Source organism: Rattus norvegicus, chromosome 3, assembly GCF_036323735.1.
Source record: "Rattus norvegicus strain BN/NHsdMcwi chromosome 3, GRCr8, whole genome shotgun sequence".
Lineage (NCBI taxonomy): Eukaryota > Metazoa > Chordata > Mammalia > Rodentia > Muridae > Rattus > Rattus norvegicus.
The window spans coordinates 49,352,531-49,374,368 of NC_086021.1; the positions used below are offsets into that span (position 1 = coordinate 49,352,531).

Here is a 21,838-nt window from a genome sequence, read left to right on the forward strand (position 1 = left end):
AGAAGGCTGAAAACAGTTCATTACCTATTACCACATCCAGAACTGAACTCTAGAGGAATCAGGGACCTAAGTATGAGATCAGAAAACCTGAACTTAAGAGAAGAAGAAGGGTGGAATCAGACTACACTCATGGGCATGGGAAAGGGCGTTCAGAAGAACACACTAACAGCACAGACTAACAATTAAAAACTGCAGCTCCCTAGAGCTACATTTCTGTAAGGCAAAGGACATAATCATTCAAACAAGGAGGCAGCAACAGAGTGAAACAAAGGTCTTTCCCAACTGTACACCTGACAGAGAGTTAGCCTGGTGTAGAATAGAGTACAATATACAAAGAACCAATAACAATGAACATCAAGAAAACAAATTCCTCAATTCTAGAATGGGGTATAAAACCGATGAGAAAGGTCTCAAAAAATGAAAGACAAATGGGTGAGAAACACTTATAAAAATGTTTATTTCCCTTGCTAGGCTTTCAGGGAAATGTAAATTCAATATACTTTGAGGTTTCATTTTACCTTTTCTAGAATGGCCAAGATCAATAATATAAATGTCAACATATGCTGGCAAGGATACAGGGAAAGGAATCTTAATTCACTGTTAGTGGATGTGCTAACTGGTATAGCCAGTATAGAAGTAAATGTGAGGGCTACTTACAAAGCTCCACCACTGTGGAAACAGTCTTGCATCTCACTTGAAGGACACTTGCTCACCCATGTTTGTTTCTGCTCTATTCATAATGCCAGAAACTGGGAACAGCCTAAATATCCATCAACTGATGAATAATAATGAAAATATGGTACTTTTATACAACGAAGTATTATTTAGAAGTTAAGAAAAACAAAATTATAAAATTTGAAAGTAAGTAAATAGAGATAGAAAAATTATCCTGAGTGAGCAAGCTCAAGACTGAGAGACAAATATTGCATATTTTCACTTATATTTAGATGCAATGTGTGCCACAACCTAAAAAACAAGAAGTTAGGTACCTATTGAGGACCCAGGGGAGATGAATTTCCGAGTGTAGAGAAAATAGAATATAGTACTATAAAGAGATAAAGGGGAAATTAGAACAGGAAGATTAAATGGGGCAGGAGGTAGGAGGACAGAGTAAAGGAAGGAATATGAAGAGGGACAACTAACTCTAATGCTATTTGAAAAGTCGTATGAAAAAGTACCACCAAAGAAGCTACCTAAATAAAATATACACTTACATGAAAAGAATTTAAATGGAGTCACCATATAAAGGGGAAGATAATACCCATAATTTATGCTCAATCTTATGCCACCAAGTTATTGGCTAGAGGGGGAGACAATCCACCCACCCCACCACCACCCACCTCAGCACCTTCATGTACATGCACAGGTGCCAAACAAACAAACAAACAAACAAATACTGCAGGCTATTGACGAAGGCTTTTGGTTACCCTGTACAACCTAACAATAGACCTATAGCTGAAAACACAGTTTACTTATACCATAAAAAGCAAAAAAAAAAAAAAAAAAAAAAAAAAAAAAAAACAAAACAAAACAAAAAGCAAACTGGTGTCCATCTAGAAGTTTCACCACCATTATCAGTCATGGTACTTGCAAGCTACAGGAGGAGGAAAAGGGAACCATCAACATAAACTCTTGTAGACCCTGCACCTACGCCAGCACCTGCCTACTAAATATACTGGTGCAATAGTGGTACAGTGCTACAGCAGTCACCAACAAAGTTTCATTGAATTTAAGGGGTCAAGAATCTGGCACTAGAAAGGTCATGGGGCCTAGAGTAAAACCTACTACATTATCCTGTAGAAGAACAGCGTAATAAAATAACACCCACTGATCAGTACATCATCAGCCCTCATCACAGATTCCACTTCTTATAGTAGAGGTAATTAACACGATGACTCTCAACCTAACAATGTGCAGAGAGTAAGAGACTTCACAGTAGTCAGCCCTAAACAGAATGTCTTTATCAAGCTCTTCCACTCAAGACTCTGGGACCTATGAAGAAAAAGAAAGGACAGACAGAGGTGGGGAATGACTTCAAGAAAACAGCATGTCCAGACACAACCATAGTGATATACTCATGGACTCCAGGGACTGTTTCTGCAGACAAGTTGAAAGCAGAATAAAGTCCTACTATGGAAGGTGAACACAGAGTCCCACCCCGTACCAAGCAGTAAGCTTTCCAGTGGTAAGCTGCGGGGAAAGAGCAAACCAGTCTTGTCCAGTGCAATGGCACTGCACACATTAACCGCACTCCATGACTCCATGTGTTTGCATGCTTTCTGTTTTGTCTAGACTTTTATCTATCTAGTCTAGTTGGGTTTTATTTTAATTCCGTTTTTATTTTAATTTCGTTTTTATTTTAATTGAGAAATTGAAACAGAGGGAGGGAGAACATGAAGTTCAGGAAGAATCTGAGAAAGGTAGGGGAATGTATTTAAAAACATTTTTAAAAATAAAATTTAAAACTAGGTAAGGAGTATTACCCTGCAGCAAAATCTCAGTCAGCTGAGGAGTGTAGAGACATAGTGTGGATATTAAGTCATTCCAGAGAGAGAGCAGTAAAGCTTTTCTCCTATGGTCACATCTTTCCTGCCTTCTCTCTCCTTTCTTCAAACTGCCCCATATACCGCTATGTCAGTCTTTCACATTCATGACCTCTTTCGTGAGTTATTACCACATACATACATGTCTACTGCATAAAGATGAGTGATCAAGGATAACAAGAGACAAGACAAACCGAATGCAGGAAAGCGCTTCAGGCCTCTACACTACACAAAGAGTTCCAGGCGACTAACGGATATTGACAGTAGAACACTATTCCCCAGGGAAAGACTGCAAGTGGCTACCCAATCTAAGTGGTCACCACTGACAACACACACGAGTAACTTCACAGGGACCGAGCAGTTCTTAAATGTCTTTAAAACACCATTACAGAGCAGCAGAATTCTAAGCCATCTCAAGTCTCAGGAAAGAAAACTTTCTGTTCACTAGGAAGAAATACTCTTAGTGGTAGAAAGTATCACTTTTCTAAGTTTAATTGAAAGTGAAAAGGAATTCCAGAATGTTCCCTTTGCAAAACATCAATCACTAATTCTAGGTGAGTCTCAAAACAAGAGTTGTAAAAGTATTAGTATTGGAAAGCAAATAACTGTTAGTGCTTCTGCAGCCCAATGTGGAATGTTTAGATCATGGATAAGATAACACAAACTGAAAATGAAGAAGCCTAAGAAACTAGAATGGGAAACTAAAAACATCCAAAAATTAGACTTAACACTGATTTACTTAAAGGAGTTACTGTTAAACATTAAAATTGCAGAGTCCACCTCCAGTAGAAAGACAGGGCAACAAGTGGAGGAATGGGGTTGCCTTCCCACAGTCAAAAACTCTAACCCAGAATTGTTCCTGTCTGAAAGAACTGCACGGTCAAAAAGAGAAGAGCCTGAGGGAAAGGATGTCCAGTGACAGGTCCAAATTGGGATCTAGCTCAAGGGGAGGCCCAAGGCCTGACACCATTACTGAGGCTATGGTGTGCTTACAGACAGGAGCCTAGCATGGCTGTCATCTGAAAGGCCCAACAAGCAGCTGAAAGAGTCAGATGCAGATATTTACACCCAACCAATGGACAGAAGCTGCTGACCGCTGTGGCTGAATTAGAGAAAACCTGGAAGAAACTGAGGAAGAGAGCAACCCTTCAGAAAGATGAGCAGTCTCAGTTAACCTGGACCCCTGAGATCTCTCAGACACTGAGCCACCAACCCAGCATCATATACCAGCTGGTAGGAGGCCCCCAACACACATACAGCAGAGGACTGCCTGGTCTGGCCTCAGTGACAGAAGATGCACCTAACCCATGAGAGACTTGAGGTCCCAGGGAGTGGGGAGGTCTGATGAGGTGGGAGTGAGGTGGGGACATCCTCTTGGAGATGGGGGTTTGCGGGGAGGTATGGGATAAGGAACAGTCAGAGGGTGGACCGAGAGGGGGATGAAGACTGGACTATAAAAAAAAAATTAAAGAATAAAAAAAAAATAGACCCATGCTGAAAGAGAAGCTTAAGAAATATGCTTCACAATTACTTCCACATCATAACAACCAAACAAAGAAGAAATAAAGCAGTAAGTCCTATAATCCACAGTTCCCTACATTGGTAAATAACTAAGAATAAAGAAAGAAATAACTCAGTATCTGGAGTAATGACTCATTGATAGGGTGGATACTTGATTGTCAAAAATTTTCGTAAATCACATTATGGAGAGAATTCAATTATCTAATTAATTATAATGAAAAGGCAAAGCTGGCAAAAAAGAATATCAACTGCTACACATTTGATTTATGATAAAAATACGAAAAACACAGTCAAGTACACTGACCTGCTCACATCAGGAAATCTGATGGGAAAGTAAATTACTTGACACTTGGGTCTGATAATGCTTTCCAGATCCTTAGGCCTGTGATCAGGAATCAGCTTCAGGAATTTTCCAATAGAAGTAAGAAATGATTCCATATTAAAATTGGAATTGAATACCACAACATCAGCCACCAAACTGTAAAGAGAAAAGACAATTGCAAATTCATTACAAATTATTTGATAATCCGAAGACCTCCGCATATTACCTAGACTTTATGCTGTATGTAGGTTTGCAAAGAGCAATTAACATTACTATATATGAAGCCGCAACTACCAGAAATGTTAGTTCTCAGTTCTATCATAAAAGGGTGGGTTAGTGGCTTAAGAAAGACACAGGTCAGAGAGAAATTAGGTAACTGAATGAAATCACAGAACACTTTAAACTAATGTCTATTTCTCCAAATGCCATAAACTTCTAACATCATCAGTACCAAGCACAGCTAGTCCAACCAAGTCTCTATACTCTACTACAGAGGACAGAAGGCTTATGGCTTCCTCACTGTCTCTGAGGAAGGTCATTGAGACTTTTATAGGGTCATGATACCTTGAATATGATTTAGTTAAAGTTCATTTCATATTCTAGCCTTTGTTTGAAGAAATTTATAGTTCTGAGTTTTAGTACTACATAGGGTGATAGTAACTTATTTCACTTTCGTGCTGTTTAGGATAGTCACGGAAGTAGAAAAAAATAGTGCAATAGATCTAGATACCACATTATTAGGATTTATTATGTAAAATGTATTGATGACCACAAGTACTCATCTTTAGAACTAAACAAAAGAAATGTAGTATTGATAATTTAGACAAATTAACTTTCTTCAATATTTTTAAAAATATGACATATTATTGAAAGAAAATGTGAAAGCATGTTTTAGATCACATAAAAATAGAAGTAGTCTTCCTAATGCCTATTGCAATCTTCAACACTAATGGTAGCAGTGGGTAGGCTAAATAAACCTAGAAGTAGAATGTGAAAAAATTGATTTAATAAGATTTGATTCTTGAAAATGTCTATGATGGCTTGTCTTGGTATACCTACATGTCAACTTGACACACCTACAAATAGGGAACGTGAGTTGAAGAACTGCTTTCAACAGATTGGCCATGTGTATTGTTTGTGTCCCATATTCTTGATTACTAATTGATCTTGAGAGAGTAAAGCCCACTATGGGTGGTACCATCCCTAGGCAGGTGGGGCTGGTCTGTATAAAATGGAGACCGAATGCAAGTCCGTGCTTCTACTTCAAGTTATAGGTCTTTCTGAATTCACTGAATTGGATTACTATGACTTGTAAGAGGGGATTAAACTTTTCCACCCTAAATTGCTTTTGGTCATGCATTTATCACAGCAACCGAAGTCCTTAAGAAGGAAGACATCAAAAACCAGATACCTTTATTTCATCCTAAAATTAATACATCAATAAGACTGAAAAACATGCATATCCATTAGATTATAAAAATGCAAGTAGAGTTTATAGATAAAACATGAATGGGACAGCTAATCCTTGGTTTAAGTAACAACATATTTACCTAGGAAGGAAGGTTTGCTATTTTTAGAAGACAACAGAACAAAGCCCATCAGAAAGACCCAGTGGCCATTCTTATGCAAAAAATTACCTTTACCTGGATTCTTTTTTTAGCCCCTACCTTGAGAAAATTTGGGGAACAGGATGACAAAAAGAACATAGATACTATAAAGGAACATCAACAAATATGCTGACAAAAAACAAAGTGATAAAGGAAGCAAATACAATAATATACTAAAAGTTGAAGAACATTACAGCTAGTCTGTTTGCACCATATGTTATATATTGCAATTGTGAGCAACGGGTCATAATATATAGTTATAGCATGTGTTCCTAAGTCAGAGTTAGTGACACTTCTGTTTAAGGTGATGGCTTATGTCAGTCATCTTTAAAATCCTTAATTGTCACACAGTCCAGAAAGAACGCTGTCAGTGCCAAGGCACACAAACGTCAGCAGGAACATGGAGGGAACACTGGAAGAGGAAGCCGTGTTTCTCAAAGCACCTGGATCAGACTGCTTTCTGACACTCTGATTTCTCCTCTGGACAACTGTGAAGCCAAATAATGATGTAGTGCAACAGGATTTCTCTGCACACTTGTCTATCAGCTTATCCTCTGAAAGGAAAGATGCTGGAAAATCATATGCAAGTTTTAGGTCTCTATCCTTATGAGGAAAAATATTTGTAAAGAAGAAGACGGGCAGGGAGCTAATTGTTTTATCTAATATTTGTCCACAAGCGACATACAACCCAACTACTATTAATCTGAAGTATTTAGTCTATGATGTTAAGGATTTATATTGAACTACAGAAATATAGTTTCTCACATATTTCTTTTCTGATATGAGTGGGTGTAACTTCCATTAAGTACAAGGCCACCCATAAAGGGAAAAATACTTAATTCCTCCCTCATGATTTCTCAGGGTAATAAAAACATAGTATCTGAAAGAATGTATGGTACTAATTCAATAACCACAAAAGCAAGACCAGTGCTTTACATATTGATAAACTACAAGGCAATTCCATTTTAATTTTTTAAGTACATACATTATTTCTTCTTTAATGCTCATCCATGTTTTGCCTATGTATATGAGCATGTGAGGTTGTCAGAGTACTGGAATTGGAGTTACAGATAGGTGTGAGATTCCATGTGGGTGCTGGAAATTGGACTTGGGTCCTCTGGAAGAACAGTCAGTGCTCACAATCACAGAGCCATCTCTCCAGTCTCTTGTTTTCATTTGTAAAACATATTTTCCAGTTGCCACTTCAAGATAAAATGAAGTATTTTAATTTTACTATGAATTTTAAAATGGGTGTTTTTATGAGACATTTGACTGCAGCACTTCTACTCCTTTGATAGCCCTGCTCCCTCACAATTGAAGCAGCTTGTAAAAATGACTGTAGGAGAACATTTACAAAATGCTCAAAACAAAATTACTACCATATAGCTGGGTTTCTATGTCAACTAAAGTAAGGAACAGACTAGCAAGGTCTTTGCAAACACATTATGAACCTCTGCAGCTAAGAGCTACTAATGGAGGTGTGTAACACGTACACAGTCCCTTCCGAACTGAGCTCATGTGGCTGATGCACTGATGCAACAGGATGCTGCAAGGAAGCCAGTGTGGGGCTGTGGTGGACTTCTTCAGTAAGCGTCTGGGGAAACTATATTGGAGTAACAGTACACAAGGACTTCACCTTGGAAATACGTATTATCAGGCTGTCATTTCAGAAGCTTCTTCATTGGGAAAGGGATGAGAAACACTGAAACATTCATATTCCATTTTCTATAGTTTCTGTCATAGAAGCAACAAAATAAACAAACAAACAAAATATAAAAGCAAACAACCAGAATGCTGGAGCTGCACAATCACTTAATCTATTGCATTTTTATTTCTCTATTAAATTTGAGCTGAACACAGTGAAAGTACCTGATAAAATAACTTGTTTGCATTTTTATTATTTAAATAAGTTAAGGAATGAGGGATTAAATATCCTTGTCAACTGTTTTTATTTTGAATATTATATAAAACAGTAAAAAACTGGTTCAATATATAATTAGATGATTGGTTTATGTATGTATATATGTTTTCCATGAAAAGAATAGCAGTGGCCATGTTGGTGTTTGTGGCCTGTGTTTCTACAGACGTCCATTTGGATGTCCGTGGTTTGTGCTATTGCCTAAATGCATGTTGGTGTCTGTGCTCATAATGCCACTGGATACCATGCTGAGTTCTGTGGAACACAGTGACTTCTGAGGCGAGTGAGATGTGCACTGTCTGTCCTGTCTCCAGATACCGTGTGGAAGTCCATGCTCTGTACCTCTGCTGACTATAACAGACAAAACTTTCTGCAGTGGTCTGAATGACTACAGACTCACAATTGAGGAAGAAAGACACAGAAGGCTTCTTTGACAATCCCCCCCAAAAAAGTAACAACCCAAATATGAAACCATAGAAGACTCTTCAAAACTGTGGTAAAGGGGCAGAAATGCCTCTCCCTTCCAGAGTTAACGGAGAGGAAGGAACAAGAGATAGAGAGATGGGAGTGACGGTGCAGCCGAGCAGTGCATGTGCTGTGTAGAGGGGCAGGGGACACACTAGCAGGGATAGGCATGAAGGAGGTGGAGGTCAATGGTGACATGCGGTTGCTGGGTAGGTCAATGGTATTGTGTATAGAAACCTGTTGCTTAAGCAGATGCAGACTCAGCTCCCAAGAAGCTCACTGGCTGCGTGGCTGTAGGGTCACTCTAGCCTTGGGCAATGATGGAGGCCTCAGAAAAGGATCAGTCCACTTTGTTGGTTGGAATTCCTCAAAGGACCAGTATGTCCTGTGACACTGGTGAGGGTCAGTGGCTCTAATACTGCCAGGGTCTAAGTTGATATCCAAGGATCACGTCATTAACTATCGACATGTGGGTGATCATGGCCTGCATCTTGGCCTGAATCCATGTTGATGTCTACTGTCTACATGCTACCACCCGCTCAGACCATACTGATGTGAATGGCCTGTGCTGCCACCTGAGCAGAAGGCCAAATCTGGGATATGTGGTCTTACTGAGGCCAATCTGTGAGGATATCTGTGTCCTACAATCTCACCCAAGGCCACATGGATGTCCATGGTCTGTGCCACAGCCTGAAGCTATGTTGATGTCCCTGGGCAAGGCTGCAGATAGGGGCCATGTCAATGTAGGTGGCCTGTGTTATTACCTGGGTCCGTGGTCTTATTGTGGCTGGGTCTGTGTTGATATCCATGGCCCATGCTATCACTAAACACTACACAGATGACCAAGGTCTGTGCTATAACTGAAGTCATGTTGATTGATGTTCATGGACCGTGTTGCCACTGGGGCTAATACTGATCTGAGTAGTATGCACTGCCATCTAAGTCTATAGTAATGTCCATGCAGAGGGCCATGTCCAGGCCCATGGTTTTACTGCATCTGGGTTTCTGTTGATGTCCATGGCCCACTTTAAAACCAAAGCCTGGGTGGTTGCCCCTGGTCTATGCTGTGGCCTGAATACATGTCAGTGTACCATGATCCCAATTGTATCAGGGGCCTTGTCTGGGTCCATGACCCTACTGTAACTAGGAGTCCTGTCTGTGCTGCTGCCAGAAGTCATGTGAAAAGCATGTTCCTCCTTCAGACGTCATAGCATAATACACTACTTTGAAGTGTTATCAAAGACTACAGATGCACAGTTGAGAAAAAGATAGAGAAAACATCTAGGAAAACCCCTATGCCCACCCTAACCTATTTCACCAAAATATAGTGATAGCTAAACAGGAAGTCATCATAGCAAGACCTCATACAAAATGTGACAGGATAAAACAAATACCACTCTCCATAATAAATGGCTTAGAGCAGGGGTGTGGACAGTAAGGACACACATCTATCAAGGGGTAGGACACTCAGAATTTGACCATGCTCCAGGAAATGTACAATTAACACAAATTTGAAATTTTTATAAAAGAAATAATTCTCTTGGGATTGCAAGCTGGTACAACCACTCTGGAAATTAGTCTGGAGGTTCCTCAGAAAATTGGACATAGTACTACATGAGGACCCAGCTATACCACATCTGGGCATATATCCAAAAGATGTTCCAACATATAACAAGGACACATGCTCTACTATGTTCATAGTAACCTTATTTATAATAGCCAGAAGCCCTTCAACAGAGGAATGGATACAGAAAATGTGGTACATCTACACAATGGAGTACTACTCAGCTATTAAAACAATGACTTCATGAAATTCACAGGCAAATGGATGGAAAATATCATCCTTAGTGAGGTAACCCAATTACAAAAGAGCACACATGATATGTACTGACTGATAAGTAGATATTAGCCCAAAAGCTCAGAATACCCAAGATAGAATTTACAGATCACATGAAGCACAAGAAAAAGAAAGACAAAAGTGTAGATGCTTCAGTACTTCATAGAAGGGGGAACAAAATATTCACAGAAGGAAATAAAGAGACAAAGTGTGGAACAGAGACAGAAGGAAAAGCCATCCAGAGACTGCCACATATGGGGATCCATCCCACATGCAGTCACCAAACTCAGTCACTATTGGGGATGCCAATAGTGTATGCTGACAGTGTCTCCCGAGAGGATCTGCCAGAGCCTGACAAACACAGAGGTGGATGCTCATAGCCAATCACTGGACTGGGAATGAGGACCCCAATGGAGAAGTTAGAGAAAGGACTGAAGGAGGTAAAGAGGTAAAGAGGTTTGCAACGCCATAGGAAGAAAAACAGTGTCAACCAACCAGATACCCCAGAGCTCCCCAGGACTAAACCACAAGCCAAAGAGGACACAAGGAGGGAACCCATGGCTCTGGCTGCATATGTAGCAGAGGATAGGCCTTGTCGGGCATCAATGGGAGGAGAAGCCCTTGGTCCTGTGAAGGTGCAATGCCTCAAGGGAAATGCCAGGGCAGGGAAGTGGGTGAATGGGGGAGCACCCATGTAGAAACAGGGGGTGGGAGATGGGATTAGGGGGTTCCCAGAGGGGAAACCGGGAAAGGGAATAATATTTGAAATGTAAATAAAGAAAATATCCAATAAAACAAAAGAAAAATAAAACATATTATGCTCTGGAAAACTAGACAAAATAAAATGGTACAAAAATTAGAAAAAAAAAAGGTTTTTCAAAGAAGGAATAACAATGATATTATAAATCTTCCAAAAATACACATAACATTATGGAAAGAATCTTTAAGTGCCTATACCTGAGTTAATCTGCTCCTAAATTATAATGATCTCCAGATTTACAAATTACCCATCTGAAAAGATGTGGACTGGAAAAATAGCTCATCAGTAAAACAAACTGCTTCAAAATCATGAGGACCCATGCTAGGCATCCGTACCTACCTATAACCTCTGTTCCTAGGAAGACAGTAAAGCAAAGAGAAACAGAAGCCCGAGGTTTACGGAGAGGCTGTCTCACAGGAAGGGGCAGAGAGTTATAGAAAGCACCCATAGCCTTCTTCTGGCCTGTGTCCATGCATTGCCCACACCTAAAAATCTGGGTTGAGAAAAAGGGATAAAAGATGGCAAAGAATAAATTTTACATGATTTATACCTACCATGAGAGAATTTGGTTATATCCATATTGAAAATCCCTCTCCTGATACTTCTTGACAGGATATACCAACTGGTTTTCATGGAAGTACAGTATCTTCTTCAATTTTCCCAGATCAGGCCGAAGTGCACTCAGTTCAGCCAGGTTGAGTACTGAGCTTGCAAAGAGGACCCTAGGAAAGAAACTAAACATGCTTCAAGGGCCACCCTCTGACTTCTTCTCCCCTCTTTCCTCTTTCTACCCCAAGAAACATGTATCTCTGTAGGGACATATAAATACTTGTTGTATAGTACCATGCAGAGGCAAGTCTCATGCAGTTCTGATCTTTTAAAAAGTAACTGTGAAGAACTATAAAAGTCGGATTGCACCGGTCTCAGTTCAGCTTTGTTTCTGAGGAACAGGAAAGAAGAGAAAGATAAACACACTGGCTGGATTGTATTGAAAGAGGCAAGAGAGGTTCTGAGGACAACAGGAGCAGAGATAAGGCCGGCTGGGGAGTACTTGCTGCAGTTTCATTACGTGGACTTCTTTATGCAACCAACTATTGAAGTTCAGAATAAGAGCAGGACGTCTTCATGTTCATTTTTTGACAAAACCCTGTTTGATTCATGCAATATACTTGTGTAGTGTGGTCTCTTTTCTTGGCATATTTTTTTCAATGCCTCTTTAAAATATGCTATAATCCTTAGACTAATAAAAATATTTTAAAATATTTTCTCTATTAGTGATTCACATGGCTGGCACTAAATATGTAAAACCCTTTATATAAACCAAATAGAAAATGATAAAAGGTTGACTAGAAAAACTTGGAAGTCTATCTATCCATGTTTATAAGTAAATCAAATCCCTTCTTTGCTCTCTCTCTCTCTCCATTTACTAAGATATCTATTGTGTGACAGAGGCAAGCTGAGAAGAACAGAAATGTTGGTCAAGGCAGCCCAGGAGGATGAAAAGTGTCTCTCAAGGAGTCATACACACAGCATTAGAGGAACTGACATAAAGGGAGTACTAAGAGATTCAGATTCCTGGGAAATGGCCCCCTGACAATCTGCTACCACATATGTATAGAGAAAGATAAAAAGGGGGCAGCACTTGGACAAGTGAGAACATACAGACAACCCTTATAGATTAATACTAAAAAGTCAAGGTACAAAACATTGAGTTTTCTTTACAATCACACTTGTTAACAAAAACCACAAGCAACAACAACAACAACCACCACATAAGTAACAAAAATGTAAAAGATGTAGCTACCTATAATCCACAGAAACACTTTACTTTGGCTCAAACTACCAATTTTTTAAAGTCAAAAATTACACAATGAAAGACATCATTCAGTCAGGACCTAACCTTCAGCGACTGATGCTCCTCTTGCCTCAGGTACCATGTGAATAAGCCTCATAAGAAGTACTTTATCATCCTGAGGGGTACTTTGGCAGGAACGGCCATAAGGTGAGACCAAAAGCCATTCGGACGAGGTACTTTGTGCCAGCTACTACTTGAGCATAAGTTACATTGAGCAGTTTATCTCAGGAGAAAGATCTTACAAGGTTTTAAGCTTGATATTTTTAAATTAATGTCATGCCCAGAGAAAGTAGTTGCGTAATGGTTCATAAACATGACATACTACAATCACTGTATAAGCTGGATTTGTACTTATTACAATGCTACTACAGCACTAAGCTGTTTGTAGATCACCAAAGAGCTTTAAATTAGAACTTTATCTCTGTAAAAGAAACGTACATTTAGAATATCTACCAAAATCAAATTATCACTAAAAATATTAGCTTACCACTTTGCCCAAGTACAAATAAGTTGCTATAATAATTGTTTAACTAAATGAGCAAATATTATAGGCCTAGTAACATCCATCTAGAAATTTGCAATCATATCGATACACATGCCTTTTTTTGTTTCATTCTTGCAATGAGATTTACTCTTTTCTGCTCAGTTTGAATGAAAGCCACATACTTGTCACTCTCTTCCTAGTGTATAATGATGCTGAAATTCAGCTAAGCACTGTAGGCATATGAGCTGAGCATTTAGATGAAAACAGCACGGACACACAGGATTGTTCTTCTCAGAGAAAAACTGAACTTGCTGTCAACACAGGACCAGTCACATGCAGTGATGAGTACTTAACAAGTAAAACTGATCCAAAATAACTGAGAGAAATAACTATATTTGGCCACTGCCAGCATTATCTAAATGGGCCATCTAACACTCCTTCACACATGGTACCTACATACGACTGCATGCCTGACTTTCCTAAACAGTATCTTGACTTGAATGTTGAAAATCTAACTTCTAAATTCACGTTAACTCACTCACTTTAATCTACTGGCTAAATCTTGAAGGGGTCAATGTGTTTTTCCCCCACTCCTGATGATTAAAATGACAGATTGGGCTGTTTTAAACACTAAATTATAAAGCAAATACCCCTACTATGTCGCCAAGCATAGCTTCCTCCACCGAGCATCACTCACCCACATTTCTTTTGCGAGAGTTCTAACCTAGTGGGCACCAGACAGCGACGGTAGACTAGGAGCAAAGAAGTAGCTCAAGATCTACACAGTGACCAGGACGACACAGGATGTTGCTCAGTCTGAAGAAGGACGAGGCTGAAAAAGTATATGAACCTTTGAAAGACACAAACACACTCTTCTATTTTACAGAAAGAACAGCAAGGAGATGCTGGGAGGTTTTAAGTAGGAAAATGATTTGGGTGTTGCTTCTTTTCACTTTGCAGTGAAGTATAGAAAACTTGCAAAGTTTTACTGTCTGCTCTTAATAGTATGTTTCATATTTCACTACATGAAAAAGTACTTGTGACATACATGGTATTGCATGACTGTAATCCCAGTGTTCAGGAGGCAGAGGCATGAGTCCAAGCTTGAGGACAGCCTGAGCTACTCTTTTAAATGAGTAAATTTAAAGCAGTATAGTAAGGCATGGTCACTGCCTACTCAAAAATAAATCTTACGTATGATTTTCAGTTCAATTTATTAACAGGAACATAATATCTTTAACTAGAGCAAGTTATTTTTATATTCTATTATCTAATATGCTGAGGATTCTTTAGTATAAACTATGCTTGTATTATTATAACTTACATATTTTATCAAAAAACTAAGATTATTTTAAATACCAGACAACTTCACTTTAATTACTTTTCCACTGTGGGAATGATGGGAGGACAGAAAGAAGAAAAAGAAAAGACAATAGCAGCTGCGATGCAGATGCTTTGACTAGAGTGACTAGTGAGAGTGAGCTGGAAGAAGGGGCATGACAGAAGAGACTGAACACTAAATGACAAGACAGGAGCAACTAAGTAGTAGCAAAGAATGAGCTGTAATGCCCTGCAGCTCGGACCTTTATTTTTTACCTTTTCACTATCAATTTTTAATCATCTAATACTAGGATGAACTCAATACTTTTATGTCAATGGTACCTATTACAATCTTTGCTAGAAAAAGAGAAAAACAAAAGAATGGAAAGGACTACACTAACCTAGAAAAGCATTTTTCCTCTCATTCATTACATATTTTGTGAGTGACTGGACTACACACAAGGACATGCATGCCTGTAGCGCCATCCAATAAAGAATTCAGCCAACTGACGTCTCAAGGAATTAAACAGACAGAGCTCTAAAGGCGTGGCAAACATACCCACACTTATAGACACAATGACAGCAGTGCTAAGAGGAAAACTCATAGCTCTGAGTGCCTCCAAAAAGAAACAGGAGAGAGTATTCACTAACAGCGTTACAGCACACTGAAAAGCTCTAGAACAAAAAGAAGCAAATAGACCCAAGAGGAGTAGAAGGCAGGAAATAATCAAACCCGGGGTTGAAATTAACCAATTAGAAACAAAAAGGACTATAAAGAGAATCAACAAAACTGGGAGCTGGTTCACTGAGAAAATCAACAAGATAGAAACACCATAAGCCAGACTAACCAGAGGTCGCAGAGAGTGTGTCCAAATAAACAAAATCAGAAATAAAAAGGGACACATAACAGAATCTGAGGAAATTCAAAAAATCATCAGACCCTACTACAAAAGCATATATGCAACAAAAATGGAAAATCTTGAAGAAATGGACAATTTTCTAGACATATATCAGGTATCAAAGTTAAATGAGAAACAGATAAGCCATCTAAACAACCCTATAACTCCTAAAGAAAAAGAAGCAGTTATTAGAAGTCTCCGAATCAAAAAGAGCCAAGGCCAGATGGGTTTAGTGCAGAATTCTATCAGACCTTTATAGAAGACCTCATACCAATACTATCCAAACTATTCCACAAACTAGAAACAGACAGAGTGCTACCCAATTCCTTCTATGAAGCCACAATTACTCTTATACCTAAACCCCATAAAGACCCAAAAATGGAAGAGAACTTCAGACCAATTTCCCTTATGAATATCGACGCAAAAATACTCAATAAAATTCGAGCAAAATAAATCCAAGAACACAAGAAAATGATAATCCATCATGATCAACTAGGCTTCATCCCACGGATGCAGGGATGGTTTACCATACAGAAATACATCAACAAAACCCACTATATACCTCAAAGAAAAAAAACACAGGATCATTTCATTAGATGCTAGAAAACGTTTGACAAGATTCAACACCCCTTCATGATAAAAGTCCTGGGAAGATCAGGAAATCAAGGTCGATACCTAAACATAGTAAAACCAATATACAGCAAACCAGTAGCCAACATCAAACTAAATGGAGAGAAACTTGAAGCAATCACTCTAAAATCAGGGACTAGACAAGGCTGCCCACTCTCTCTCTACTTATTCAATATAGTTCCCGAAGTCCTAGCCAGAGCAATCAGACAATGAAAGGAAGTCAAAGGGAAAAATATTGGAAAGGAAGAAGTCAAAATATCACTATTTACAGATGATATGATAATATACTTAAGTGATCCCAAAAATCCCACCAGAGAACTACTAAGCCTGATAAACAGCTTCAACAAAATTAGGTATAAAATTAACTCAAACAAATCAGTAGCCTTCCTCTACTCAAAGGATAAATAGGCTGAGAAATAGAGGAAATGACACCCTTCACAATAGTCACAAATAATATAAAATAACTTGATGTGACTCTACATCAATAAAGCGAAAGATATGTATGACAAGAACATCAAGTCTCTGAAGGAAGAAATTGAAGAAGATCTCAGAAGATGGAAAGATCTCCCATGCTCATGGATTGGCAGAATTAATATAGTAAAAATGGCCATTTTACCAAAAGCAATCTACAGATTCAGTGGAATCCTCATCAAAATTCCAATTCAATTCTTCATAGAGATAGAAAGAACAATTTGCAAATTCATTTGAAATAATGAAATACCCAGGATAGCTAAAACTATCCTCAACAGTAAAATGACTTCTAGGCGAATCACTATCCCTGAACTCAAGAAGTATTACAGAGCAATAGTGATAAAAACTGCATGGTATTGATACAGAGACAGAAAGATAGACTAGTGGAATAGAATTGAAGACCCAGAAATAAACCCACATACCTATGGTCACTTGATTTTTGACAAAGAAGCCAAAACCATCCAATGGAAAAAAGATAGCATTTTCAGCAAATGGTGCTGGTTCAACTGGAGGTCAGCATGAAGAAGAATGCAGATCGATCCATTCTTATCACCCTGTACAAAGCTTAAGTCCAAGTGGATCAAGGACCTCCACATCAAACCAGATACACTCAAACTAACAGAAGAAAAAGTGGGGAAGAGTCTTGAATACATGGGCACTGGAGAAAATTTCCTGAACAGAACACCAATGGCTTATGCTCTAAGATCAAGAATCGACAAATGGGATCTCAAAAAGTTGCAAAGCTTCTGTAAGGCAAAGGACACTGTCATGTGGACAAAACGGCAACCAACAGATTGGGAAAAGATCTTTACCAATCCTACAATTGATAGAGGGTTAATATCCAAAATATACAAAGAACTCACGAAGTTAGATTTCAGAGGGCCAAATAAACCTATTAAAAAAATGGGATTTAGAGCTAAACAAAGAATTCACAGCTGAGGAATATTGAATGGCTGAGAAGCACCAAAAGAAATGTTCAACATCCTTAGTCATCAGGGAAATGCAAATCAAAACAACCCTGAGATTCCACCTCGAACCAGGCTAAGATCAAAAACTCAGGTGACAGCAGATGCAGGCAAGGATGTGGAGAAAAAGGAACACTCCTCCATTGTTGGTGGGATTGCACACTGGTACAACCGCTCTGGAAATCAGTCTGAAGGTTCCTCAGAAAACTGGATATTGAACTACTACCTGAGGACCCAGCTATACCTCTCCTGGGCATATACCGAAAAGATGCTCCAACATACAACAAAGACACATGCTCCACTATGTTCATAGCATCCTTATTTATAATAGCCAGAAGCTGGAAAGAACCCAGATGTCCTTCAACAAAGGAATGGATTCAAAAAATGTGGTACATCTACACAATGGAATATTACTCAGCTATCAAAAACAAAGACTTTATGAAATTCATATGCAAATGGAATGAATTAGAAAATATCATCCTGAGTGAGGTAACTCAATCACAGAAAAACACACTTGGTATGCACTCACTGATAAGTGGCAATTAGCCCCAAAGCTCAAATTACCCAAGATGCAATTAACAGATCACATGAATCTCAAAAAAAAAAAAAAAAAAAAGGATGACCAAAGTACGGATGCTTTACTCTTTCTTATAAGGTGGAAGAAAAATTTGCATAGGTGTGGATATGTAGGCAAAGTTTGAAGCAGAGCCTGAAAAAATGGCCATTCAGAACCTGCCTTACATGTGGCCCATATATACACCGCTACCAAAACTAGATAAGATTGATGAAGCTAAGAAGTGCATGCTGACAGGAGCTAGATATAGATGTCTCCCAAGAGACACAGCCAGACCATGTCAAATACAGAGGCAAATGCTAGCAGCAAACCACTGAACTGAGAACTGGATCCCCATTGGAGGAATTTGAGAAAGGATTGAAGGAGCTGAAGGGGCTTACAACTCCATAAGAACAACAACGCCAACCAACCAGAGTTCCCAGGGATTAAATCACTACCCAACAGACAGACCCATGGCTCCAGCTGCATATGTAGCAGAGCATGGTCTTATTGGGCACGAATGGAAGGAGAAGCCCTGGGTGCTTCCAAGGGTGGACCCCCAATGCAGGGGAATGTCTGGGGGAGGGGAAGGGGAGTGGTTGGGGAGGGAAGGACCCTTATAGATGAAGGGGAGGGGAATGAGATAGGGGGTTTATGTCTTCGAAACTGGGAAACGGGATAACATTTGAAATGTAAATTAAAAAATTCAATTAAAGGAAAAAATAATAGGTTACAACAGTACAGAAATAAAGATACTGGCTTTAGAAATGCTGAATAAAAGCAAAGGCCACCTTATAAACCAAGAATATATAACAGAAAGAAAAAATGAAGGTTTAGTTAAACAAATGACCTAAATCATTAAATACATCTGTTAACAAATGTTACACTTGGTTTACTACCTGCCTTTTCTAAATGTTCCTCCAATATTATGTCACCATGTTTCCTCCCATTCAAACACACACACACACACACACACACACACACACACTCTACATGATGAGAGATAACAGACATGTCGCTATTTACTTTAGTATCCTATGGTTCCCCTAATATGCCACACCTTGAATCTTTCTTGTTTCCTCAATAACAGGTAAACTTTCTGAATAGTTCTTAATAATTATCTTTGAATAGGCCATTTATTCATTCCCCAATGACACTGAATAAAAACCTAATTGATTCTTTGTTCAATGTGTTCCATGCAGTCATCATTCCCACCATTAGAAGAGGAAGTTTGGAACATTCATACCCCATTATACTTCAAAACCAAACACAATCCTAGGAAGAGTTATGTGATGTCAGTTTTCATTGAGCCATTACTTCCTTCTTAGAGCTCCTAATGACATTTCAGGTATTATTTTCTACTTTATCATTCTAATATATCAAGTATTCAACATGCAATCTAAAGAAAAGCAACTCATGGGGAAAGTTGGGTGTCAACTTGGTATAAAGATAAAGAATGTATAATAACATAATAATAATTTCTGTCATCTTTGGGGATTTGTGATTGTCGGTCTTAAAGAAATCAGTCAATTAACATGCAAAGACATTTATCTTACGGAGTGTTCTGGGAACACTTCATATAATGTTTTAGCTCCATAAACGAAATTAATATGTGAAATATTTGTAATTCAAATCATCTTGTAATCAAGTCATCGTGGTTGATGACTATTCTTTCCCAGCAACAGTGTATTTTACATGGGAATGGCCTTTGCCCTCAGTGCATTTCACTCGAGAGTCTCTGGTGCTGCGTTCGACACACCATAAAGTTGGATGACTGGAGACCCTAGTGTGGAGTTGGATACCAGTGCTGTCATGACACTCCCAGTGCTGTCTACCTGTACACGTATCTAGGGAACACTGACAAGCAAGACCAGCTCACTCTCAGTCCATGTAAGTAAGAGAGCCTGGGATTATACATGCCTGAGACAGCGAGGAAGGGAGAAGTAGATATGCAGCAGCTCTCAGGCAATTTCATCATTTAGGCCTGGAATTTGTTTCAAAGTGGAAATGAAAATACTCGACTACAATAATAAAACTGTCTGTCCATATCAACTAAGCTATTTCTACAGTTGTGCAGGGATAAGCAAAAATATAATATAGTGGCTCTATTTTTTTCTGAGTCACTTCTATATAACTATACAGCACAAACTAAGATACTATTTAAATATCCATTCTATAATAGATCTTAAATTCCTATTTTTTCATTACGTATGAACATTTGGCTTTTTGTTTTAAAGTTCTTTGTGGCTTTATTTTAAGTTTTGTGTATGCACACAAACACTGAGTGCAGATGCCCACAGAGGCCACAACAGTGTGGGATCCTAGGTGCTGGATTGCAAGATGCCTGATGTTAGTATGGAAACCAACCCAGGCTCTGTGGAAGAGCAGAAATCACTCTTAATTGCTGGTCTGTCTCTCTTGGCCCTAAACATGTTTTCTGCAATGCTTTACTCGATTACATTTTTTAAAAGACTTATTAACTTATTTTTTTATGTATGTACACTGTCACTGTCTTCAGACACACCAGAAGAGGGCATCAGATCCCATTACAGATGGTTGTGAGCCACCATGTGGGTGCTGGGAATTGAACTCAGCACTTCTGAAAGAGTAGACAGTGCTCATAACCGCTGAGTCTTCTCTCCAGCTCCCTCCCCCCATTACATTCCCCCCCCCCCCGGAGCTGAGGACCGAACCCAGGGCCTTAAGCGCTCTACCACTGAGCTAAATCCCCAATCCCTCCCATTACATTTTTTTATCACTTGATTTGTAACTTTTTTTGTTATTTTCATAGACATTATCACTGCCTTTGGATTACTACTCCTATTTTGGTTTGCTAATTCTAAGATATTTCTTCTAACTCTTCTCTGAAATAGGTGTAATCCATTTGAAAAATGACCTTTAAATAATTTAGTACTATTGATTGTTTTGCATATTACTTTGATTCCAATGGTATCACTGGACAATTACTACAAATGTCAAATGTACAAAGTATACTGTAAATAGTAAATACTGAAGAAATTTAAGAGAAAAAGTGTCCAGATGCAGTCCATTGTTTCTGACAGGGAAAGCTGAGGTGGAGGCTCCAGGACTGTGACTCTTTACAGTTTTACTTCAAAGTCAAACATTTTTATAAACACTGATTTCCTGAATTCTCCATGAGAATTCTGCAATTTCAATTTCTTAGTATAGGTCTGAGAGAGGAAATAACCCAAAGCCAGATTTTAGGAGATCAATTAAAATAAACTGAAAATGGAAAGGGATTGTATATGATTTTAAATTTTATAAAAAAACCTTACCATTCTAAATGGTTTTCAATAACAACTCAAATAATTGACTGTTTTTTTTTTAATCTGTAAATAAATAGCAGAAATATGGGACAGCAAAACTTAGCTATTTCAAATGGTAAAAGATGCCCGAATTTGTTTATCCCAAAATTTACAAATAGTCCTATATAGTATCATTTTAAATATGACACCAGGTATTTGAGTGATAAAGTGGTCCTTCGGTAACTCACCAAAGTTCATGCTGTCCAGTGGGACAATATAGTAACCTTTTCATACTAATGCTTTGCTTTAGAAAAAATACTTTCAAATAAATGTTCATACTTCATCATTCCATAGGAATCGGTTACAAAGCAAGATTCTCCCCAAGAATTCTCCTTGACAAACTAAGACTGTTGAAAACCTGA

The 21,838-nt window shown here is 38.6% G+C and overlaps 1 protein-coding gene across 29 annotated transcripts in view; it reads right to left on the reverse strand.

The window, feature by feature from the left end:
* Gtdc1 (glycosyltransferase-like domain containing 1) overlaps positions 1-21,838 on the reverse strand; it is a 395,485-nt gene that overhangs the window by 176,421 nt on the left and 197,226 nt on the right. For 18 of the 29 annotated variants that reach the window (XR_010064658.1, XR_010064659.1, XM_063284086.1 and 15 more), the window contains 2 exons: positions 11,528-11,707; positions 4,369-4,542 (listed from right to left, as the gene is read on the reverse strand). Coding sequence is in view for 25 of the 29 variants with exons in the window: in XM_063284086.1 (XP_063140156.1) it covers positions 4,369-4,542; positions 11,528-11,707 (354 nt within the window). In the remaining 4 variants the exon portion in view is untranslated. Of the gene's footprint in view, positions 1-4,368; positions 4,543-6,978; positions 7,196-11,527; positions 11,708-21,838 lie in introns of those variants that run through there. The other 11 variants (NM_001393689.1, XM_063284099.1, XM_063284102.1 and 8 more) reach the window with 4 other exon arrangements.